Source organism: Camelus ferus, chromosome 20 (assembly GCF_009834535.1).
Source record: "Camelus ferus isolate YT-003-E chromosome 20, BCGSAC_Cfer_1.0, whole genome shotgun sequence".
NCBI lineage: Eukaryota > Metazoa > Chordata > Mammalia > Artiodactyla > Camelidae > Camelus > Camelus ferus.
Genome location: NC_045715.1, coordinates 10500439 through 10526308, shown reverse-complemented (window position 1 = coordinate 10526308; position 25870 = coordinate 10500439). Strand labels below are relative to the sequence as shown.

Below are 25870 nucleotides of genomic sequence, written 5' to 3'. Positions count from 1 at the left end.
AAAGAAACAAGAATTCATGTGCAAGAAATGACATAGTTTGTCTTTATTATTTTGTTGGTTCTTATATTGGTTTAAATTCTTTGTTCATCTTTTTTTTAAGTGAGAAAGTTCTGTATCAGTTTTCTGAGCCAATAGATTATCAGTGCTTTGGTTTACAAACCTGGCAACAGCCTATGATATAGTCCATGAAGGCGTTGGGGTAGCTGGCTTGGGGGCATGTACGGCAAATGACAAGCCCTCATCGTTACTTGATCTCTCAAGCCTCAGTGCCTTTGCACATGCTGTTCCCTCTTTTGCAATATTCTCTTCTCTGTCTGCCCAGAAAGCTCCTGCCCCTCCTGCTGGTCAGCCTTCAAGGACACACCCAACCCATTCTGCAGATGATATTCTATACAATATCTGCCGTGATGAGCAGGAGTTTACCTGACTGTCAGGAGGAGTTAGTCTTCCTCATCTTAATAACCCCCAAAACCTAGCATAAGCTAGAGAAAAATAGCTGACGCCTGATAAATGCTGTTTCAAGAGTAAGCTGTTTCTTGAGACCATGGGGAGGCCCCTTTCTAAATAAAATGCATCAAAGACCAACCCCCCTCCCTTTTTCTTCCTGGAAAGGAAAATGTTTCAAATAATTACCTCTTTGTGTTTCAAAGTATTTGGCTAGGGAGTACTTCATTTAATTTACAATAAACTGATCTGTTGCCATTCTCTGATCAAAATTAGGAATTCTTGAGAAATAACCTTCAAATTCTCAGGTGAAATAAAGTTAGAGCTTTCATAAATTTAACACTAACCTTCACATTATGTTTTATAGATATTTAACCCCTTAATGATTTCCTTTTTAAAGTTTCATTTTGGAGCCGATTAATTTTTTTAAATCACAATTTCAAATACTTAGTAACATGAGGGAAATTCAGTTTAATTTAACCTGTAGAGGTTCCACTGCATAGAACAATTATGTTGGGTTTAAAAAAAATACATTAAGTGTACAGAAAGCAGACCAGAAGAAATAAACTAGTAATAAAAACCAGTATTCTCTCCAGTGGCAATTTGCATCATTTTATGAAATTTCCAAATTTTCCACAATTAAAATGAATTTCCTTAATTAACTACAAAGTAAAAAGGAAATCTTAAAAATTATTAACATGGTATCAAAAGGAAAAATATAGGTGTGTTGCCGTCATAGAACTAGCTTCCAAACACAATAGTACTTAATGAAAAGGAGCAGCTATTCGAAACATTGCTTATGTGGCCCTAACAAAAAACCCTAGATGAGGTACATGAGGACAGTAGACAACTCTGGAGACTGTGAAACATCGCTATATTGAAGTCAGGGATAATGTAAGTATTGTGACATTAATACCATGGGCAGGAAGTATTCTGGAATTGCCCAAAACACTAAAAGCATGTGAATCAAATCAAACATTAATATGTTTCACTTTGTCAGCAGTTGTCTACATAACATATCAAGAGAATGTTTCTGAAATTAATTACACTGGCCATCTAAAAAGACTTCCAGCCAAAAACAAGAAGAAGAAAAGACAGAGCATGAGGATACAAGAGAAGTCCACCGCTATGCCCATCCTGGCTCTGTAACTGCATGATCTACTCTGGTAGCCTTTGGTCACATGTGGCTTTTAAAATTAACTGAACCTAGCAGTCAGACCGGCTAGGCATCAAGGAAGCAGGAGTCACAAGTGGCTAGTGGCCACTGTACAGGACAGCGCAGACACAGAACATAAACCAGCCCAGAGCTCTCCTGGATGGAGCAGATCTAAAGACTTTTCAAACATTTCGTCTCCAGACCCTGTCGCCAAGCCTGCAGGCAGCAGCAGTTCACGTATCTCTCTGCTGTCCTTGGCTAGGAGCGAAGACCCAGTAAAAAGGGCACACTAGACAGACAGACGGCAGGGAGAAGTGAGAGGGGGAGTGAACAGAGCAGCAAGCTGACAAATCCCCTCAATTCAGCGGCAGATGGCTCATGGTGTAATCTAGCTCTTAAAGGAGGGGAGAAGGGAAAACGGAGGGTGGAACCATTCAAAAGCCACAAGCTTATTCAGAAAACTAAAAAATGGCAGAAACTTTTTCTATGCAAAGCAATTACCCCAAAGGGGGATTTTTATCACAAATGGTTTTAGGTGATACCCATGTAGCCTGCGGGTGAAAAGGTCAGCGAGTATCAACTAAGATGCACAAAGAGCCACAGGAAACTGTTGGAGTTAGACTTGCAGCCTGCTGCCCTCCCAGTGACAGGGGCTGAGAAGTGTGAACCCACAAATACAGGACCCTGGCTGGCTGCCTTGGTGTCTACACCTGCGTGAGACCTCCAGAGAGAAAGCATCGCCCTCCCACTCCTGTGCTCAGGGAGAGGCGGGGGTGAGGAAGGGTGCTCCCGCCACAGGAGAGAAGCAGTGGCTAACGATGACACATTTCCTCTAGATTACCTCCTATCCACTTCCCTCCAAATTCTGCGAAAGCACCCAAATGTTTCCAAACCCAACAGCACAGGGCATCGGGCGAACTGGAAGAATTCGAGTCTGCCATAAACATACCCTGTCATCCCTCTCACTGAAACAGACCCAAGGGAGACAAAGGGGTGTCGAGCGCTTTACTTAAGGACAAAACCAGTGTGGGGAGGACTGCTCAGAGCGATACCCAGTTACTGGCAGAACTAGAATTACAAGACAATGTCAGTGCTTACTACAGCACATCAAATTTTTGACGCATCCAATATTGCTTTAAATGGCTGGAATCCAGGAATTTGGGGTTAATGTGATTTGACAGATTGCAGTATGTGTGGTTACATAACACAGCCCCTATCCTTTCTAAAAGGCAGCTGAAAATACATAGGCCCTAAGAATTTTCTTTTGACTGTGACCTGAAGTTTAGGTGCCATTCTGATGTACTCCAAAGTCACTTTCCCCCTCTGCCGGCCTCAGGTCTGTCCCCACCAGCCCAGCTGGCACAGATCCATCTTCTTCCACATACCAAGCACCAGCTCAGGAACCATCCTCTCAGGCTTCTCAGAGACCACAGAATTCAGCACTCTGTGCACAGGTAGGGGCGCCCTGCCAATACAAACCTAACTCTTACTATTCCTACAGGGCAGGTTTCCCAGCACCACTGAGGAATGACCTGCTGGGGAAAACTAAACAGGGATCACTTCCTTCTAGCGTGGTCGGGGTTTCTTCTCTCCAAGTCCTAGGGTGAGGTCTAATTACAGGATGCTGGCACCCAGACGCAGGGAACCAAGCAAACTGACTTTAATGCAGTCTCTTAAGTGTGCTGTTTAATGACACAGCCACAGCTTTTATGAGAAGTGGTTAGGTAATGTATATCTAGAACCTCAATAACAATTGCCCTTTGAATTCTTGCCTTCTGCCAGGTACTAAGGACTTAAAATTAATCACCCCATTAACCCAAAGAATATCACTTCTGTCTGAGAAAGGAATCATTCCGCCACTTACAGAGCTAAGCAGCAACGAACAGGAGCCAAACAGAATGGCCAGATCAGGTTTGTTAGTTCTTTTCGCCCTTGGTGGGACTGAGAGCCATCCTTTCAGGGATGACAGCATGGTCTTCTCCACCAATTTCCAAGAGCGGAGCGGGAGGGCTGTGACCTCCTGGCCCAGAACCGGCAGGAGGGTGAATGCCCAGCAGTTCTCTCCAGGAAGCCTCTAGATCATGTGCATTCACAGCTGCAGGGCCCCGCGCTCAGACCCATGCACCCAAGCCTGCCTCTGTTACAGCTAACCTGGGAGGGCACACTTCTCGTTCACACAGATGCCTTCTCTCTGAGGATGTGCCATATAGATGTTCTGAGCTCTCTCCCCACCACTCCCCACTAAAAAAACCCAGTCAGTTCCTCAGACGGAAGGCATTTTTGACCATGATTATGCTTCACAAGGAGCTAAGAAACTGGAGGATGTGTGACAAGTCAGCCCATGGTGGTGACCAGCATCCTCCCATCCACTACCAGGAGTAGCCACTTGATGGCAATCTTAACCTATTCCCTTGGAATTCTTCCATAAAGGGAGACCCCGGGAGGGAAGAGGCACCACGGGGGCTGGCTGACACTGTGGACACTGCTAGAGAGGGCATCTTTGCTGGGCCTGCGACTGCAGCAGGCAGGGGTGTCCAAGGATGGACCAGCACTCTCCCGTGGGCTACTCTCCATGCCCAGACTCCTCTGGGGGCCCGAGGAGGAGGGATGACACTCAGCCTGCAGTCAGACAGCTCGGGAAGACGGAAACCTCTCAGGCCCCATGGCCTGTTCACACTGGGCTTTCCACCAACAGACTGAAGTGTGAGGCAGACAGATGGTAACAAACAGGATAATAAATCAATGGCAAGTTCCTGCTTCTTATCTCAGCACCTTGTCCCCTGAAACCATAGAAGAAAAGCCAAAAAATGAAAAAAGGCAACTTTCCTTAAAAGGTGCAACACTTGTTGAATCTAGCAGCCTGGCATTTTCCTTCTGATTTAAATTGTAAAAGACCGGGGGGTGGGGGGGGTGGGGGGGAGACGGACCAGAAAGCTATTTGCATCTCCTGCAGAAAAGGCTCTCCAGAAAAAAAAAGAAAGAAAGAAACACACTGTAAATTGCCTTCACTAGACACTTCTATTTTCAGTGGCAGGAAGATTACCATCAAAATGTGGGCAGAAGGGGGAAGGAAATGGGACAATATCATGAGCCAGTCGGCTATCTCAGCTTGGATGACAACGTGTCCCCCCACACAGTTCGACCTGGCCCTGTGCAATGGCTTCGTAACTCTTGGCTTCTGGATTTATAAGGAGGGTTCAGTTGGAGAGTGGAGCGTGTGCCAATATTTTCCTCTGAGGGATTCAGAAAGTGCCAGCTGAGAGACTTCCAGCTCACCCTTTACAACTGTAACACTTTCCAACTGGAAAGGCCCTTTTCAAACAGCACTAGCCTGAAGTCAGGTCAAGGACTGAGTGAGCCGGGGTAAAGCCACCAGGGTACAGGCTAGGCCATTTCAAGTGCAGATCCCTCTAGAAATCTGCAGAAGCCCCCGTTTGCCAAAACGGAGTATTTCCACTGCCGTGCCATCTGCCCTGATCAGGACCAAAGAGGAATCACTGACCCTCTAGAAGGTGGAACACAACTTTCAAAACACAGATTCAATGAGTCCCTCCACAAATACCCAACCGTATGGGAAGGCAGGAGACTGTCAGAAGTAACAGTTAAATGTTTCCAACGTGGAGACCTTGAGCTGCCTTCATGCATCAATCAGAAGGCAGCAGAACTAGTTCAGAACCACAGAAAACTGGAAGGAGACTGCCAATTCAGACAGCAGCAGAAGCTGGCCCGGAGTCTCAGGCCCAGATGGCAGTCCCTGTCATCAGACCAGGTGCCAACCGTGACCAGGATGCCCGTCCATCTACCTGCCAAAGGGAAGCTCAGACCTGGCGAAGAAATAACCCAGAAGACAAGGGCGGGGTGGGGCATCCAGGAAGACGCCTGTGTGCAGAAAGAGCGGGCCCCATTACACCAGAGCGGGAATGGGTCAAGAGCACTAGTGACAGGTCAGGATCCCAGGACATCAGGCACAGCACGGGCACAGCCTGGCTGGCAGGCTGGGCACAGCTCTTGCCACTCCTCTCCTTGAGAGGCAGGTCTCAGGTTATAGAACAGCTCGTTTCCTTCACTGCCCCCAAACTTCCTGGAATGAGAGATCTGGACTGCTTTACAATCTCTTGGAAAGAAACTATGAGGACGCTAAATCTGGGACTCTGCAGAAGGACCCTAAAGACGATGGAGAAGCTAGAAAGATACATGAGATTTGGCAGCGGGTGAGATTAAGCAACAAATTGCAAATTAAGGGATTTGTGGACTGTGGGGTATTTTCCCAAAAGCGTATGAGTTATCACTCTTCTGGCTTTAAATATACTCATAGCAAACTCTAAACATTTAATGTGGCTCAAGTCATAACAGGCTGTTTCCAAAAGCTATGTAAAAGGTCCTCTAAACTTGGGGGAAATGGGATCTAAGAAATTCACAAGCAAAGCAAAATTGCACTGGTCCACGTGGTAAATCCGATAGTAATTATAAGCTCTATAAATCCACATATCACAGGATTCAAATCATGAGACGGGAAAAATTTAGACAACACCTAAGGCCTTTCTCCAAGTAGAAGGAAATGAACGGCACTATCTTTACAAGAATGAACACAGATCAACTCCACGCGTGGGCAAGCTGCCTCTGGCTGAGTGCAGCCCTACCTGGTGAGCCCACAGGCCTTCCCTTTCTATACATGTTGAAAGTTTTAAATGTTTCGGATGCACTGCCCTAAATTACACCTCCAGCATAATAGTCAGGCAAATAAGGTAAACTAATGTAAAACAAATAGGATTCCCTCAACTTCAAATCATCCCAGGACTTTTTCAAAATCAACAACAGAACCATCCTTCCTGGGCCATCTCGACTGCCAGTCCCCACCCAAACCCTTAGCGCCTTTGAAACACCTTGTTTGACCTCTCTTAGAATGCTCAGCCTTGGACAGCAGCTTCCCACGCGTATGAATTATGTTCCAATCCCCACCGAAGTAAGGGACTTGGGTTAGTCCAAATGGTTTCACAAAAGCAACCACTCAATAAATAAATGTCCAAGTTTAATTCCACCCAGGTGAGAGGAGTAGTATTTCCTCTCAGGTCAAACAGCTCTTAGGGTTTCCTGACTTTACCAGGAAACAGTTTATAGTCTCACAAAAAGAAACATGGTGCAGATTAACACGGAAATTAACTTAATCTAAAATTAAAACAAATAGAATCCTCACCATCTCAAATCCATACCAAGCAGTGAATTGTTATGGACCGAACATGACCTCCCAAAAGTCCTATGCTGATGTCCTAACACCCAATGTGACTGCATTTGAAGACAGAGCTTGTAAAGAGGTGATAAAGGTTAAATGAGGTCACAAGGGCCGGCCCTGATATGATACGGCTGGTGTCCTAATAAGACACCAGTGTACACACACACTCTCTCTCTCTCTCTCTGCCCCTCAGCCATGTGAGGACACAGTCAGGACGCAAGGCTTCACCAAGAACGGGAAGTGGCCAGCACCCTGGATCTGGGACTTCTAGCCTCCAGAACTAGGAAAAGTAAAGCTTTGTCGTTTAAGCCATTCAATCTATGGTATTTTGTTACGGCAGCACAAGCTGACTAATATACTGGCTTACACCACAGCCACAAGAAAATGAACAGAAATTAGCCATCGCACCATGCTGCCACATGTCTTTGCATCCTCATGGCCATTAGGTAGATCATGGGGTCCTACAGAGAATCAATCTAACTGAAAACACACTGTATTAGAAGAGAAAGGACATGGCATACACATATCCCTTTAGCCTGTCTTTGGGGAAAAGCCAAGTCTTGGCCCCCAGTTCTAGAATGTCTTGAATTGTAACATTAAGGCTGAGTATTCTTAACACTTTGAGAACAGTGCCACAAGGGCAGGGTGGGGATGGGGAGGCGCTGGGGCACGCATCGAGAGAAAGGAGACAAGGAAGACGATGAGAAACAACTGTTTGAAAGGCCACTTGGTCTGGACTGGTGCAGCAGCTCAGAAGGAAAGCCACGACGCAAGCTTAGGATTGAGAACCTGGCTCCACGAAGGCCACCACAAGCTAGTGAACGTCATCTATGAGAAAGTCCAATGTGGGGTTCTCGTTCAAACACTTCCTAAAGCCACCTCCAAGAGTGGCTTACCAGACACACATGAGCCTCTGGCTTTGAGGCATTTTCAAGTCTCAGCAGACATGCTCAAGCATCTGGTACAACCTAGGGAAACATCATAAACTCATGTATAATCAAAACAGCATCTAAAAATAGAAACAGCCATGTAGCCAAACCCCCAAATGAGCACACACTTTGAAGAATCTGAGTGAACTACAAGGGGCAGGGAGAAACTTCTCTGGAACAATGGAGAAGCCCTGTATCTACGCTGGAGCCTTGCTCACACAGGAACATGTGCATTTGGCAACTCAGGGAATTGCACGCCTAAGATAAGTGATTTCACAGACTGTAAAGTTTTCCTCAAGTTTAAAAACAAAAGAGGGGGCAAGATACGGGGTCAGGAGTCCTGGGTTCAGACCCTGATCTGACCACTTCTTTAGCTCTGCAGCCTTATACAAGTTGCTTTACATCTGAGACCCACTAATCAAATGCACAATTGTGATAGTAATAGTATAATTGCCGTACTGTTACGAGAATTAAAGAGGGCACCTTCAACTTTCTTAAAAGCCCAATTTTAATTTAAACTACCAAACTATGTACCTTGTACTAGGTAGGTATTCAACAAATGTGCTTCAAAAACAAAGAGGAAAATGGTGACCCAATTCTAAGACTGTTTATGATAATGAGACTTATAAACACACTACATTTATGAAATCAACAGGCACTCTGGTGACAGGTAAAACAGCATGGGCTCTGATCTGGGGCAAGAGGACTGGAGGGTCAAGGTGTGTGTGTTCCCAAAATGAGAACAGGAGTGAGCAGTGGTACAAACCCCTGAACAGAGAGGAGCAGAGGGGCAGAGGGGTGCTGGGCGGGGGTCGGGGCACGGCTGGTGTGCAGGCGACCACGTGGCTTTACAGAAAGTGGCCAGGAGTCGTGCATATGGCAGCAGTCAACACGGATGAAGCTTCTCTCTCCTGGAACTTACAATCTACTGTGGGGAGAGAGCTTATAATAAACAATCATAATACAACATCAGGCAGTGAGGATTCTATACAGAAAAATAGTTCAAGCTAAGGAGCTAAAGGGTAACAGGTAAAGGCACAAGTTTTAATCAGATGCTCAAGGAAGGAGTCTCCAGTAAGGGTACATATGAACAGGACCCTGGGAGGAATCAAGTCATGTAGGGGCCTAAAGAGAGAGTTCTAGAAAGAAGCATCAACAACAGAAAAATTCTGAGGCAAGAGTGAACTACTCAGTACCTTTGGAACATCAGGTGAGACAGAGGTGAGGAAGAGACAGGCAGGTAAGACCAGAGAGATACTACGGGGACACATCAGCTGTCCAGGGTAAGGATGTTTAGCTTTCACGCTAATAGAGACGCCAAGATAGACAGGGGAAGACTGCAGGGGTGTAATGATTTGCATTTATAAAAGGACTGTTGTGGCTGCTGCCAGGAAAGGTTAAAAGGCAGAAACAGAGAGCTTTAGGAATCCTAGCTCAAGCTAGAGACTATATGGACTGGTGGCAGTGCTGCCAACCCAGTTCCAGAAGACAGTGTGAGTTTAGAATAAATGGGTTTCGCAAAATCTGGAAAAAATAGAGAAGTACCAGATAACTCCAAGATTTTAAGCAAAGCAGCCAAAGAAAAGGAACCGGTATTTACTGGCAATGGGAAGACAGGCAAGGAGCAGATGAGAGAGTGGACATACAGAGCTGGCTTGGGAAACCTCAAGTTCACAAGACTATCAAGAAATCAAAGCGCAGAAGGCAAGTAGGCAAACAGAGTTTAGGAGAGAATCACTGTGTCAAACACAGCGAAATGGGCAACTAAAGCCACAGTGATTACTGGATGTAGCCATCAAGGTCATTATTAGCCTTGGCAAGTGGCCTGACTCTGGGGGTTCAAAAGAGAGTGAGTGGGGAGAGGACAGTAATATGAATACGAATAATAGAGGGAGATTAACTGTTACGACATTTTCTTTCAAGAAATTATGCTATAAAGAAAAAGAAATGAACAGCAGGGTGGGGGGAGACAGGAATAACAGAGGATTTATTTTATGGGAGAAACCACAACATGCTTTGAAAATGATTTAGTATAGAATAAATAATGCAGAAGAAAGGAGGGATACTTCCCAGAGTGGTGTCCTAGTAGAGACGAGAAAAATGGATTTGGGTGCGCAATGGGAGGCGCTGCCCAAAGACAGACACTTAGAGGTGGAAGAGCTTCAAAAACCATCCCAGACCACAGCAGGTTTTCAGCCTCTTGCTTTCAATTGCCTTCAACACCCCTCAAAACTGGGCTGCTCTAAGAACTCGACTGTCCCAAGCTCAGACATCACACGCCTCTCCCACACCCGGAGACACTACCGGTGTGGTCGCCTCTCCCATTAGCAGTCCAGGCCGACCGACAGTGATGTGCTGGGGAGCCACCACCGAGTCTGCAGAAATGCCAAAGGCAGCAGGCTGCGGACGCTGCAAGGCAGCGGGTCTCAAGCACAGTGAAGGGAAACGAGTGCATTAACCTCCTCCCAAGCAGCCATGCCTACTGGGAAGGCTGGTGTCTCACCATCACTTATATTGGCTTTCCGGTTCCACTCAGTCTTCGGCATGGTCCATTCCTTCCAGTTAAGCTCATCATCAAGGTTCAAAATACCTCATCTGTAAAATGTGAGTCTGACCTAAAACCTCCGAAAGTCCCTTCCTGCTCTAGCAATCTGTAACTCTGCAGGCGGGCTCACCAGTCCCTTGGTGCCAGAGTAGGACAAGCAGGCTGGCCACAGAAACCTGCCATTTGTCCCACGGGACTGTGACATCCACACTCCTGGCAAATATCTATTTACTGGTCCTCACCCCTGCCCCCAACACTCCCCTGTCCCAATCCTCAGCCCTTGTTCAAAAAGCCCCAGAGTTTTCAAGGCCCCTCTCTAAACGCAACTTCTTTGATTAAGTTTTTCCTGGTTGCTCAACGCTGGGCCTTTCACATCACCCACCTCCCAGCGAAGCCTCCTCACACCAAACCCAACAGTCACAAACATCTGATTTTTAAAGCATTTCACTGTGTTTTGTTGTGCTTCATTGGTAACAAGTCACACATATTTTTCTCTGGTTAGAAGCACCTCACAATGATGATGGCTTATATAACTGGAAGTATTTTTTCCTTTCTTACATAAAATAATAATGCATCAACCAATGGCATCTTAGAGGAGATGAAATAAGCTACTCTGACTCCTCCAAAAAAAGCAACTTCAGTTCCGTTTTTATCAGTCACAATGCTTCCTACTCTTCTGCTTCCTGAAGAACTCCATCAGGTACTGATCAAACGGGAACTCTATCTAGACATGCCCCACCTGCTTGACTCAAGGTCATAAACAGACCCACGACAAAACAGCTACCGACAGAAAGAAATCAAGCCTTCTCGACTCTACAGTCTTCCAAGACAGCTGCAGCTTTGTTTTTCAACGAAGAATAAATTTAATTTGTTTTCAAGAAGTATATTCGCCCTCATTGCACCCAGCTGTCTGTCACATGGAATGATGTCGGGGACACGGGTAAGAAACGTCTGAGACTCGCGGCCCAGCCTGCAGCCGCTGCTGCCCACAGCTCACGGAGGATGCGCGCGCGAGCTTCAGGCCGAGGGAAGGCAACTCTACAACCACTGCCCTCGTTCAAATGTGGCTCCAAGAACACCCAGACGTTGATTTTGACTCACAAGTCATTTTAATTTTATCCTGTAAACTGAATTTGCAGGAGTTGGGCATATGTTTCACTCCATAGACATCAGTAATCTTTGAGAAAGATTTTGAAGAGAGTCAATAAAAATTCTACTCTTTTTTTAAAGATAGTGCCGGTGGGGACGGTGGTGCAGGGGGTCCTGTCTCTGCACTTCTAACTCCGGTCCTTGGCTACAAATTGGCCGGTGTTGCCAGCAAGGCCACTGCCTCTCTCACCACCTCATGGAGATGAGTGGCAGCCCTCAGCCAGCCGGCTGGGTCGATGACAGTATTAAAAATACAGATTTGTATCGCTAGGTGAAGAAACAGAAAGAAATAATGAATGTATGTGTGTGTAAGGAGGGCAGCCATTCAGGAGGAGTGCAGTTTTTGACTCCCCCTGACTACCAACTCAATTCTAAGTGCTAATAAAGCCCAGAACCACACTCACCCTCCTAAATTTCATATTTTTGGAATCTTACCTTTTATAGATGGTTCCAAAATTACCTCTATTTACCTAAGTGGTAGTTAAAAGCAGGGGAACTCTGTGTGGAAAGCCAGGGTTTAAATCCTGGCTCTGCCCCATACTATTCGTGTGAGCAAACTGCTAGTCCACCCTTGTGTAGTTTCCTCGTCTATAAAATGGTTGGTTCTGAAGATTAAATGCATGAAACACAGGTAAAGGGTTGGAACAATAACTGGCAAAAACAGAAGCTCTCAAGACAGGTTCCAGCTATCACAACTACTGGAAGATTCTAAGAAAAAAAGATGCAGTATCCCTGAAATCTAGTCAAGGCTCTATAGCTGGCCAGAGTGTTTGAGATCTCAGATGAAATTTATAGGAAGCAAATGAAATTCGAATACAGCTAATAGCTCCCCTCTCTTACCGTGTAATTATGTGTACTCATTATGTGTGTAGCATGTTATTATTTAAATGTTCCTAATTTCAGCCCCAGCAGGCCAAGGGCCCTCAGAGAGTGGCCTCAGCCTCAGCCAGCCCTTTCAGAAGCTTTCGTCCATCTATCACCGCCAGCAAAAAGCAACGCAATCTACACAGGAAGGAGACAGAAGGCCCGCATTCAGCAGAAATCTTAGTGCCACCTCCCCCCGAAGCCTGGCTCTAACTAACCAGCTGTAATGATGGCTTCGACTCCTACAGGACAATCCACGAGGCTGTTCCAGCACACATTCGCTCCCTCTAGTAGGCAAAAACACTCCTTCCTTGTCACTTTAGAACCACAAAAGCAAGACTGATGGCAAACATGGATTTTACAACATAAAATGTGAGGCCTCTCTACTATCTTCTGTCTGCGTGGGTTATTACCACTGTACGAGACCTGCAGGAGCGGGCGGTGGAGCTCAGCCACCGAGAGACAAGCTGCTGCTGCTGGCACCCTGCTTGTTAACAGACACCAGACCCCGGCCCTCCTCACACAAGGGGCGCAGCCAAGGGGCTGCCAATTCGTTTCCCAGTTAGATAGAAAAAAAATTACGTCAAGCCCATGCTATTGCCAACTCAAAATATTATTTTTAAATTGAATTTTCCCAAGAAACTCTGGGAAGACCAATAACCCAGAAACGTCTTTACTTAATATAGGGAGAAAAAACCAAAATGCCTTTTTTTCAATACTACTGTTGCAAAGATATGGTGTCATTCTCATTCCATTCTGCGTTCTAAAGTAAGTACTGGAGTCAAAGTTACATGACTTGAGCTGTAATTCCAATTCTGCTACTGCATAAAAAATAACCATGTGACGCTGGGAAAGTCACTACCACAGAGAACACTCAGAATGTTTTCTTCCCATTACAACAAAAACTGCCAGGGGTCTCAGAGGTACCTCACCATCCAAGATCCCCGAGCTGCAAAGCAAGAAAAGGGAAGTGGGGGAGAGAGTCACCCCAACACCATGCTATCTGGGGTACAGGCACCTGCTCTCACCTCTGTCCGGGCACTTTCATATCACACCACCCAGTGAGGCTCTGTGCTGGACAGTTTCAAAATTCTACCACCAGACAACTTCCTGTCACAATTAAAACTAGACCAATGGGGGGATAGGGTATAGCTCAAGTGGTAGAGTGCATGTTTAGCATGCATGGGGTCCTGGGTTCAATCCCCAGTGCCTCTTCTAAAAATTAATTCATTAATTAATTATTAAACAAACGAATGAGCCTAATCCCCCTCCCACCAAAAAAAGAAACAAACCAACCAACCAGGACCAATGGAACTTTTGAAACAAAAAACTTTCAACTTTTGAAAACGAATCTCAAGGGAATGGGGGACCGAAAAAAAAAAAAAAAGGAAAAGCATGACTGTTAAAACCACTCTTCTCCCACAACTAACCTATCTTCTCTTGCCCCACAATGAAGAACCCCAAATAGTGTGCTGTGACGTACAGCTCAAGACAAGGTCATTCTATTGCACAGTATATGAACGATGATCTATTACAAAGCATCCATTCAAACTCAAGTGCTACACACTGAAGCACACGTATGTACACACATTCAGAGACAACGCTGCTTGCAATCATAGCTGCTCCCCCACAGTCCTGGAGGCTGCCTGCTATTTATGCCTTCTCTGGATCACATCCCCCTAGGAGAGCACCCCTGAGATGCTGGGACCTACAGAGGAGGAGTTATTCCCATGATTTCTGTGCTTCCCAGTAGCCTCCAAACAAGAAAGCACACTTTGCTAGCTGCCTTTAAGGAAATTATTCTTAAAACACAAATAAGTTCTGAAACAAGGCGATGTGTTTACTTATTAGCACTACTATCAAAATCCAATATACAGAATAAGAAAAAGGTGGCCTTGGAATACTGCCTGCACAACACTCAACATGAAGCAGAAAAGGGAAAGTTCACAGCAACGTCACAACCAAAAGACGGAAGCCATGATGTCTTAGTATTTAAAAAACAGTCAGTCTTTATCAGGGTGAGAGATCACCTACCACAAACAAACAAAAAGTACCTTTTTTTAAATGCAGGTTTTAAAGAATTCTTTAAAGTCTTCAATGATCCCAACAGAGATATCTTTGCCAACTTTATTCTTAGAATTCCTTCCTCAATATCGCCACCTCTGTGACTGTGCCAATGAAAACGAGGGCTGTGTTTGGCCAACTGGCTGGCAGCACTAGTTGCTTCTTGAATGACTTAGTTTCTGTTCTTCTACCCAAATTCCGCCTTTATTCAATCCTGGACACCTGGCTACCTTCTTGTCCTGAAAGCTGACTTTTCCCAGTTGGGTGGTTTTTTTAATTGCTGACAGACTCCTAAAGCACTAAGGCATCACCACTCCTGAACAGAATAAGAACACGACTGCCACAGCAGTAGGACCGAAACCCACAGCATCCACAGCTCTACTGTTACTCCGGGGTCCAAGGAGCCTCTCCTCCCAATCACCCTCCCCTCAAAAACGTAAAGCAAAACCCTGTGTTCAACATGAAGCCGTGACAAAGAACGATCACATCACATGCCCTCTAAATAGACACAGGGCTTGGTGTTTACTCAATTACAGGCAGCCAAGGAGTGGGTGGCGTCCCCACCTTGTAGGAGACGCAGGAATATACAGGGTCCAAATTGTGCAACTGTGGCAAGATTCTTTGACTTATTTTGCTTCTGCACATGCGAAAGATTCACAAATGGGCCTTTCCCGTACACACTGACTCAGACTTCAGGGGGTTTCTGTTTCAAGTCACACAATACTAGCAGAACATGGGTAGGTTGCAGAGGAGATCCCGGGGGAGTTCAGAGAGGTCATCTCAGAAAACCTCGTCATGGCCTTATGGAAACAGAGTGCCAATGGGTCCTGTCTGGAAGCACTGGTTCCAACAAGCAACTCTCAGACAAGTCACCTTACAACTAAGCAGGATGGAAAGAAACGGGAGGCCGTAAGTCAACCTGTCCCTCTGCACCCTGGCAAGCGGCCAGGTTCCCCATGTGTGATGACTCTATTATCCCCTGATGACAGCAAAGACTCAAAAAAGAAAAGCAGAATCTCTTCTTCCTCATCTTCTTGCTCCAAGCAAGTACAAACCAGAACATGATCAATTCATTCACATTTACATTAGATTCTAAGAGATTAATAAGCATGAGAGAGGCTGTGCAATGCTGCCACGGCCACATCCCCTGAGATAAAATATAAGCCGTAGGTAAAATAACCACATGCTAGTTCTGAAATGGTCTTCACTGGATGATTTCACCTGAGTCATGTTAATCCTGTTGAAAAGAGACATCAGAATAAGCTCAGGGAGGAGCAAGGTTCCTCCCCCGGCTTCCACAGATCTGTTTGATAACCAAACAGGATGAGGTGCACTTCCCGACGCATAGCACAGGAGTTCTGTGCCACTGTCCACCTGCTGCCGCGCAGCCACCTGCCTGGCCTGCTCAACAAGGAAGCCGGGCCTCAGGCAGCTGCGGAGCCAAAGAGAGAGCAGGAAGGGACGCAGGCACACAGATTTAGACTACTTCCCATATAAACAGGGGATAAGAATCAAGCCACCACATTTCAGCAAGAACAGCAAAGGCTTCCACCATCATACTTGGGTAGAGAGACAGATAGCCGCATAAAAAACCTGGAAGTCGGGCTCCACAGCAGAAACCAGATCGCAGCCCTGGTCTTGCCCATAGGGCAGACTAACTAAGGCACCTTGCCAATTATATTATGCACCATGAAAATGAACCTATAAACCCAACAGAATGTCCCGAATAGCTGCCGTTAGGGGCCCGGCCTGAGAAGCACGAGTCACCCAAAGCACGTCCACTTCAGAAACAAGGCCAGGCCCAGAGACATCATCAAATCCAGCAAAACAGGCAACTCACCATTGACCGCCTTCAGGCTCCCAGCAATGCCTTCACCGTGCTGCCTCTTCTGGGCGTTCTTGAACTCCTTCAGAGACAAATAAAGGACCTTACGTACCACCCTTTCCTCTGACCACGGGATCCCATCACTGTCGTCCTGGAGAGACATAAGGAAGAATGGGGAGACGGGAAGTTACTCAAAAGAAAGCAAGCAAATACTAAGAGTAGGAATAAACTTAAAAAAAAAAAAAAATCCAAGCAAGTAATGTGTGATCGAGACCCAGTTCCGGAGATGAGAACTCAAATCCTTTGCTGAAGGGGTGGCACTGGGCCTTCCGACACCTGCAGAGACCTGAGGAAAAGAACTCCCCAAAGGGCCGCAAAGGGACTGGAAGAAAGACACAACCATCTCTCATCCTTTCTACGCCCCAGCCCCAAATACCATCATGAACTAGTAATACTGAAGTTTTATACTCCTGGCAAAGTCTAGGAAAGAGTGATTGCACCCACAACAGGAGATGCAATGCACCTCTGTACTGGAGCTTTTTAAACTGAGTAATGCCAGAGAGGCATGTGCCCTACAAGTATGTGCTACACTCTTGGAAAAGTTGTTGTTGTTGTTGGGGGTTGGTGCTGCTTTGGAGGAATTTAAAATTCAGTCAGAAGAAATGAAATTGAATCTGCACTGGCCTTTTAAGGAAATGAGTCCCCAAAAGGGGAGCTGGGTAGAGGCAGGATGGAAAGAAAGGGAGAGAGAGAAAGAAGAGAGAGACCACTGCAGAAAGAGGCAATGGATCTTGATGGAGTAGAAAATGCAGTGGTAGGAGGAATGGTTTTTTGAAAAGAATACACACAAGTTAATAACAGGTCTTGAAGGTCTTGTGTAAAAGTGTGGCTCCCTTCTGTCGTATCAGATCCAGTACAAGTTCCAGAGAGATGAATGAATAAAATAAAGGCTGGGCTAGTGGGTGGGGGAACCAAAGAACCAGCAGCAGCCCAGAGACCACTCCAGCAATTCCAGTAGTAAAGACAGAAACGTTAAAGACCAGCAGGGATTGAGGCAGGACAAGCGCCAAGTCTGGGAAGACAGAGATGGTGGAACGGGTGTCCACGCTGAGTTCACTGTTTCAGGGACCCAGCAAGAAGGTTTTTCAAGGTTTAAAGTGTTGCTTCACACAGCTGGGGACAGTCACAGGTTCTCTTCCACGGGTATCTGCACACTGTCTGCCAATCTAAGAAGTCCTTACCGTCACACACCTACTTCAACACTTAAGCAGTGTCTAAGAGTTCAATTTAGAGATGGAAGCATTCTCAGATATTTAGGGCCTTAAGCGAATAAGGAAGACATGAACACTCAGGCTTTACTGAGCAGGATGTTGGATATTCCAGTGCCTTTTGTTCAAACAGGAGGCCAGGTATCCCGGAGTCAGGCTGGTGCTGCTGCTCGGAATGCTCCACAGAAGTGGTTTGTTCTCTGCGGGCCACCGGGTCACGAAAACCTCCGTGGGACTAGACAAGGGGGTAGCTTATCTGAGGCCTCTTTCAGCTACACTCTGCGTACAAAAACTGCACCTTGGAAATCCAGCCGCACGGACTCTAAGCCCTAAATAACATAAGTGTGCGCCTGTTAAGCTTCCAGGATTTCCTAGAATGACAGTGATTCTCCATCTTCTGTAATTAGGGGAAGAGAAGGCCCGGGAGAGAAGAGCTAGGATTTCCACCACGTCCAGGACGTCCCTCACTGCTGCAGGCCTGCCGGGCTGAGATTTCCGTTACCTCCAGGGGAAGAGGCACATCCTGTCTCCCCAGTCGCCCTCCTGGGAGAGCCCAGTCGGCTGCAGACCAGGGTGGTGGTGGTCGCGGCTCACAGGGACGACAGCAAACTTTGCCTCCACCCGACAGGAGGAACATGCATAACTTCTTAACTGCTACTGGGTCCAAGTCACCAGAGGTGTTCCAAACGCACGGTTAAAAGCCAGAAAAATGAAGCACTGACCAGACCCCACTTGGGGAGCCCATGTAACTACGGTGAGTTAAGAGGAAGGTTCAGCTGCATGAAAAGCACAACGTGGCCAAATCCACTCTTGGAGCAACTCCCTTGGATGGGCATGAGAGCACCTCTAGCCTCAACTGAAGGACAGGCACAACTTCAGGAAGCGCCCAGGCCTATTAGGCGGCAATCCACCTTTCAGGATCCAGGGAAGGCAGAATTCTCTCCGTCTCCACCAGGTTCCTACTCTCAGGGTTTACATCTCCACAACAAACAGTGCTGTGATTATAAACGATTATTTCTACATACACAGTTTATACATTACAAAGCCCCAAAATAGCTTTCAATGTAAAACTCCTACGGCAATTTACTGCCTCCTGTTCAGACTAGTGCCTTCATTCTGACTCCAGGCCCCCATGCAGAGAAATTACACCCCGACAACTAAAGCCTAATTAAAAGTCTAAGTAAACCACGTGAGATGAAAACTCCTGCAAAGGAAGACGCACTGAAGGTTCGCTCCGTGACCCCAGAGGCCCCCTGACACCCATGAAGTGCTTTAAATGCAAGAGAAGCAAATCCAGGGCACAGAATATGGGGTTTCAAGTTCTTGACATTAAAAATCAAACTTAAAAAAACACACAATTGACAGTGCCGGTCAAGACTTGTCATCTCCCTCAAATGATGCAAGACACAAACCTAGTAGGTTAAGAAGCTGACTCTGTTGTTTCCAAAGACTCACCAGGTAAGTAATAATTCAGAGATTAAAAATCAAACTGGCGTTCGCAGCTGCAGAGCCATGATGAATCACTACGTTACGCTCACAAGCCTCCCCAGTGGAAGGCGAGGTGCCGGAAGGTAAGATGGGCCTGCACCCAACGCCCAGGCAACACCACGCTGTGTAAATTGGGGTCGTGGGAAACCAGAAAGAAGGTACTTCAGGGGCCTGACACTCATCACCGTTGTGAAAGGCCAAATGCTGAGTGCTCTAGAGAACAGCTCAGACAAAACTCCCTCGTTAGAAGGCAGGCTTCCCACAGACGGTCATCCACACGTGGCCTGCCGGGGCCTGGCCTTGCCAACATCCAGGATGGGCGAAGTATGAAATCACGACAATTTTCTTGACTGAAATCACAGCTCCTCCCCATGAAACACTCCAGTTAGTAACCCAGGTGACACCTCTCATTCTCAGCCGTAAGCCTGTGGTGTCCACATCCTGGAGAAATCCCCAACCCGGTGGCCACACCACCCCTTCTGCAACCGCCTAGTTCCCTGCAGAACACACACTGCCCATCTCAAAGCCCACATGGCCTTGCAGGGCTCCAATCTAGTGACCCCATCATAGTCCCTTACCCTCAGCTAAACACTAACCAGTCCTTCACAGACACCTCTTCCGTTCCCGTGGCCCCTCTACCTACCAGTCACCATCACACGCACACAGGCGCCTCCTCGCTCTCTCAGGCTTCTCTCATTATACCCTCCCCCACCCCCACCCCCAGCCTCCTGTATTCAAATATTCACTCCCAAATCACTATTGTCAAACAGCCCAATTGGGCCTCAGTTTTCAAAATCCACATTATTTCCGTTTGGCCTTCCTGGGCCACTTCAAACCACGCGGCTCTCCCTCCCCTGAGGGAATCACTCGGGATTTGAACTGCAGCACTAAACACAGAGAGATCCTTTCCAAGCTTCCTCCACTAAACCAAGCACCCAGTCCCTTCTCCTCTACTGGTCCGCTTCATAAAGGCAGATACAGGAGGAATCACAGCCATCGGTACAGGAGTCCAGCAACCTCACTCATTCTGATACAAATTCAGTTGCCGAGAGTGTGCGTCGGTTCTTCTGAACTGCATTCATCATTTAAAAACACCCCTTGCCAAATGGGGTTTCAATAAGACCTCTAGGTTAATGGCCCATCAAAAATATGGCAAGAACAGTTCAAGCTCCCACCTTTCCTCATTCCCACCCGCCAATCTCTTACTTGGTTCTCCCCGAGCCCAAAACAAATGCTTTGCTAACACTGAAATAAAAATATTTGGGTCTGCCAACAGGGGCAACAGGGGGAAATGAACACCTAGCTCTAGGTTCAGTTTGCTATGGACTGTGAAAAATACCTTTCTTAGGCAAATGGAAGATTTGAGTAGTAAGACCTTTGAAAGTAATAGTGAGACAGTGTTATTTTCATTTGCAAAACATCTGCCATTCTTTGAAGTAACTGGATAATTTCTTGTCAAAAATGGAAATAGGTCAGGAATTAAACTAGAATGCTTATGGTCATGACCTTTTTCTTAAAAGGAAAAACAGAGCACAGCATAACCTCTACCTGCTCCAAGTTTTATGACAGACGTGTAAGAAAAAGGAGCACAGAAAGTAAGGCGTGAAGACACTGCACACCCTGCAGTGGGCAGCACCATCTAAGCAACAACTTTTCCAAAGCCCACGGTCCCGGGAGAGAGACAGCCGCCTTCTTCCCACCTCCGTCCATATCCCGGCAGCTCCAAATGCGCACCCAAGACCACCAGTGCCTTAACCACTTGGCGAGTTGTTAGAAATGTAGGTTCTTGGGGCCCTCCCCAGACCTACTTAATCAGAATCTTCATTTTAAGATCCGCTGGTGATTCGCATGCACATGAAAGTTTCAGAAGCTCGGCTGTACACACTGGTTCCCCATCCTGCCCATTTCACATCACTTTCTCATTCCCGTCAAAGTAAAGGCAAAGGGAAAGATAAGGGGAAACCCCAAGATGAATGCTCCCGAACTCCATCTAACTGTGCCATTTCTACTGTCAGAAATAAGAGGTCTGTATTAATATATTCTAAGAAATCCCTTTGACTTCAATTCAGTGAATTAAAACAAGTGACCAAATAGCAAAAAGTGAAATCAACAAAAAAAAGTAAGGCACTAAGTAGTGTTAGTTCCTTGAATCGTTCCTATGTAACACAGTCTCTCAAATCCTCATTCTCTGATTACCCAAATTGGGGTGACTTCCGTTTAAAATGTGACGCCCGGAATAAAACATACATTTCAACATGTGAATAAACAGTATTCCAGAACAGGGCCAACATGTGCAATAAGATCATTTCTATTTCCTTGCACAAATCCAAAAGTGAGGATACACTATAATGCGGCCACATTACACGGTTGGATCTCATTAAGCTTGCAGCTAACTATACCCTCCATGGTAGTTTTATTTGGGGTGGGGGCAGGGGCGGAGATACTTTGTTTTCTCCATTACAACAAAACCCAAAGGAAGGCCCGAATCCAACTCAAAACAAACAAACAAACAAACAAACAAACAAAAAACAAATCATGGCTCCAAGTTATAGAATTTTTCTGTGATGGTCTCCTGATTGCTAAGGCAAAAACTAAAAACAAAAAGGTCACAAAAAGAGTCACTGTGCATGAGAACATAAATCGAGTTGTTCTCTTTAACCAGGTTTATTTGATAGGACAGGCTGCAGATTCTCCTACCCACGCACCTTCATGGAGAAAGGCTGGGGCTCTGATGTAAGTGTGCAGGACTTAAACTCTGGCTGTTTTCAAAGTACTTCAGTACCTACCCCAACCTCCACTGATGGCGAAAATTCAAACCAATGCTACTTTAAATAAAGCCCAAAACCGTCTTAACATAAATTTGCTGACCGTTCAAATCACCTCTCCATGGCCCATGCTTTAAAACGCTGGGTTACTGATTTAATGTGCTCTAACGGCACCAAGGATTCTTGTAACTGACTGTCTCAAAACTGATCAGGTCACTGATACAGTAAAGCCATGCCCTCCACTAGGCCACAGGGCCCAGCGGAGGCTTCCTTGGCTTCTGCTCTCCAGTGACAGCCAGCTCTTCAACAAGATGGGCTTCTAATACTCCTTACAGCTTCCAATACTCCTTAGAGCACTCAAATGCTTTAGTGCAAGAAAACAGGGACGCCAGGTCAGTCAAGCTTACAAAACAGGTGCTAGGCAGAGGACGATACCCCCTGGAGTCATAACAGGGGAATATGAAAAATGGTAATGGTTATAGCCATCCCTGAGTATCAGCGGGGGATTGGCTCCAGGAACGCCCAATGATACCAAGATCCCAGGATGCTCAAGTCTCTCATACAAATGGTTATATTTGCATGTAGCCTACCAACATCCACATCCATCCACTGTACACCTTAAATCATGTCTAGATTACTTGTCACCTCATACAATGTAAATGCTGTTTACATTTTTACAGGTGGAGCAAATATTTATATATTTGCTGGTGGGGCAAATTCAAGTTTTGCTTTTTGTGTCTTTCTGAAATTTTTTTCCCCCTGCATGTTTTCAATCCTCCATTGGTTGAACCCAGGAATGCAGAACCCATGGAGACAGAGTGCCAACTGGATAACAACAGCAAACGTCTACCGGGTGCTCACTACATGCTAGATGTTGGGCTCAGCACTTAGGAGTAATTAACTCCTGTAATTCTCTGCTCAGCCTCCCTTTGTACAAGGTTCACACCATACTTTCTCCCTTTAGTTTAAAAGGGATGGGAAAGTCGAAGGAATCACAAAACTCTTCGTGTTTTGTCTTTTTTTTTTTTTTTAAATGAGCTTCAGTATCTTGCCCAAAGGTTCCATGGCTGGAGAGAACCAGGGGATGGCACAGTCACCAGCTCCACCAGTCCACCAGTCCACTATGTGGCAGGTGCCAGATCAGGAAGTGAAATTTTGAAACTCAGAAATTTGTTATTAAAGAGTAAACATTAAACGTGTAACTCACATTGGCTTCTACATGAAAGCACCATTAAAATTACTAATTACAAGAGGCAAATATAAATGTTATATGAGAAACAACTTGTGACCCTGAGCTAGAGCTGGAAACTAGTAAGAGGAGGCAGTGGAGGGGAGCGGGGGAGGGAGGGAGTTTCCTCTGACTGGCCTTTACAACTACCTTCTGTAACTGAAAGCATATCAGTTCTAAGGGCATCTCTCAAAGCGTCTGTAAGCAATTTCTCTGTCTTGGTTTTTTCCTCTGGTTTCAAATTCAGGCCATCTTGATTCAAGAGAGGGCAAACAAGGACAAAAAAAATCATAAGTTCTAGGGAAGCACATTCTTGATCAATTTAAAAAAAATTTTTTCTAACAATACAACTATTTAAAAATGAAACAGGCCCCAATGAAAGATAGTTAACAGCCTAAGAGACTCATGAATCGCAGGCAGAGTGACCAAGTAATTCATCATCACAACCAAGGGCATGGTTAACAATGATGCTGGGACAACTGGTAGAAACCAGGGCATAGGTCTACCAGTTATACTACGACCCTTCTAGCAGATCTGAACCCATTAAGGAAAGATCTTCACTACCACACAGGTCATTTTTAACATCACCACTATGAAAAATAAAGTCAATAGCCAAGACACAGCAGGATAGAAGTGCTTTTTAAGTTGAAATCCAGAGCCTTGAACCAATGTTTTAAATGTCGACCTGCTGGGGTAGGGGTGCACACAGGCACTTGCAGAAGGCACTACATTCCATAGAAAGCATTCCTGCTTCCATGGGGAAGGGGCACAGTGAGTCAGACGCTCCTCACAGGCTCTGGTAAGTAAAACAAGCAGATGGGGGCACAGAGACTGAGAGGAAAGAGAACATTAGGTTCACAGGCAGGAAAACCTTCTAACATGAAACCTATTTATTAAAACTTACACAACTCCTAAAACAAACAACATGTGTTTGGATTACAGGAGCCACTGGATGAGTTACCAATACAACCATGTGCATATATCCCATTTCTATCCACCTTGCCAACGCTCTGGGAGTGGACAGATTTGTTACTTTCCACCCCTTTAAAAAAAAAAAATGAAGTGTGATGTCCAGTTCCCCACCCTGGGTTGGATTAACAGGAAATGCCACATAATAGGAGTGGGGTGGCAGAGAGAGAAGGTGGGTTTGACTGACCACAGCACAGATGACCAATAAGAAAACAAAATTTGAAAGACTGGTCTAGGAGGAAGGTGGGGAGGAAAGGATTAGGAATTCTTTCTCCTTCCAGGGAAAAATATCTGGAAACCTCTCCATGAATGTCTTTTATTTCCAAGAGAACAAGTTTTGCATTTACCTGCTGTTAAATCATTCCACTTAATGCAAGTTGTTGCCATCTGAAATGTCAGCCTCTTCCATCAACAGTTTGAGAGAACAATGAAAGCATCAAAAATAATAATAATAATTTTGGGGGGATGCTGATTCTTGGCACAGATTCCATATAATCAAGGGTTTACAGAGCCAGAGAGAGAGAAATATTGAACGAAAACGTGAGAGAAGGGCACAACTTAGGCTAAAAGTACTGTTTCTTCCCCTTTTAACAAAATATTTCCTTCACTGGAAATCGACTCAATTTCTCAAATCAACTTGCTGCAAACCCATTTTTATAAATTCCATAAAATGGTTTAACTGTCAATACTCAAACATCAAAGAGAAATCAGGGGATATTCACATCTAGAAATCAGATAAATGCCCAGGAAGCCATTGACTTACTGAACTTGTGAACGTTGTTCCTTTGCCTTGGTTTTAAATTAAAAGCACTTCAAGCAGCAAATTTCCTCCAACAGACATGCTTCCCAGGATAAAGTAAATGGCCTGAAAAATGCTTATGCAAGGAGAGTTTTACTTCTTCCAAACTCCCATTAAATAATGTGTACTTATCTTTGATTACCGCCTATTTAAAAAAAAAAGCCACAGCTGAAATTGGATTAAGAACTTCTGCTGAAAACGATTTATTGCATAACACAACTCTGACAGCCTGAATCTCCGGCCACCAACTGAGCCTTTATAAAAATCTGCTGGGCAGCTGCCAAGTCAGCTCTTTTGCGTCTGAGCGTGTCAGACACCGCCGTTGTCAAGGCAGCAGCAGCCTGGGCTGCAGAGGCGCACGTTCACGGTTAAACGGTGCAGTCAGGGAACAGCAGTGAGGGCCACGCAACACAGGGTGCAAACCCCCACTCCCTCGCAATTCTTGGTCTGACAGTTTGTTGCTTCAACATCATCAAAAAAGACCTGAGATCGACAACAGGAATCGACAACAAGAATCCAGCAGAAATCGCACTGGCAATCTACCTTCAGTGGAGGGAACTGAGAGGGGAGAGGATACTAAGTCAAATTACAAATAAATATTTGAACAGTGTCTTGGGAAAAAAAATCAGAATGAGGAACAATGAGCAATGCCAACATGCACCTCTACAACAACCTCATTTGGGAATAAATTATTAACAAGCAGGTTCCCAAAGGAATTCTGGCTGAGTTTGGGTCTTCTAATCGTTAGAGCATTTTTAGGTTAATAAAAATACCCCCCAAATCCCTCAAATGGCATATTCTAAGCTGCACTATACAATAGAGTGGTCACCAACCACACGCAGCTATTTACAATTAACTTAATTAAATTTAAAAAATTAACTTCCTTAAGTCATACCAGACACATTTCAAGTACTCATCAGCCATATGTCTCCCAAAATGAATGGCACAGCTACAGAATGTTTACAGAAAGTTCTACTGGACAGCACTGTTCCAGAGCAGTCCTTACAATTAATTGGACAGGGTTTTGAGTGACTGTGTTACTTGTCAACACATTTCATTTTATCTCCCTGAGACTCTTCAAAACTTGTATCTTTATGCTCTACTCAGCCTAGCAGGAATATTCCAGAATGTGACAATTCACCTTACA

General features: G+C 45.5%; 1 protein-coding gene across 1 annotated transcript in view; it reads right to left on the bottom strand.

Annotated features, from left to right (window-relative positions):
* JARID2 (jumonji and AT-rich interaction domain containing 2) overlaps positions 1-25870 on the bottom strand; it is a 228036-nt gene that overhangs the window by 105122 nt on the left and 97044 nt on the right. Inside the window, 1 exon segment of the mRNA XM_032462527.1 lies at positions 16222-16357. Within this exon segment, the coding sequence (XP_032318418.1) occupies positions 16222-16357 (136 nt within the window).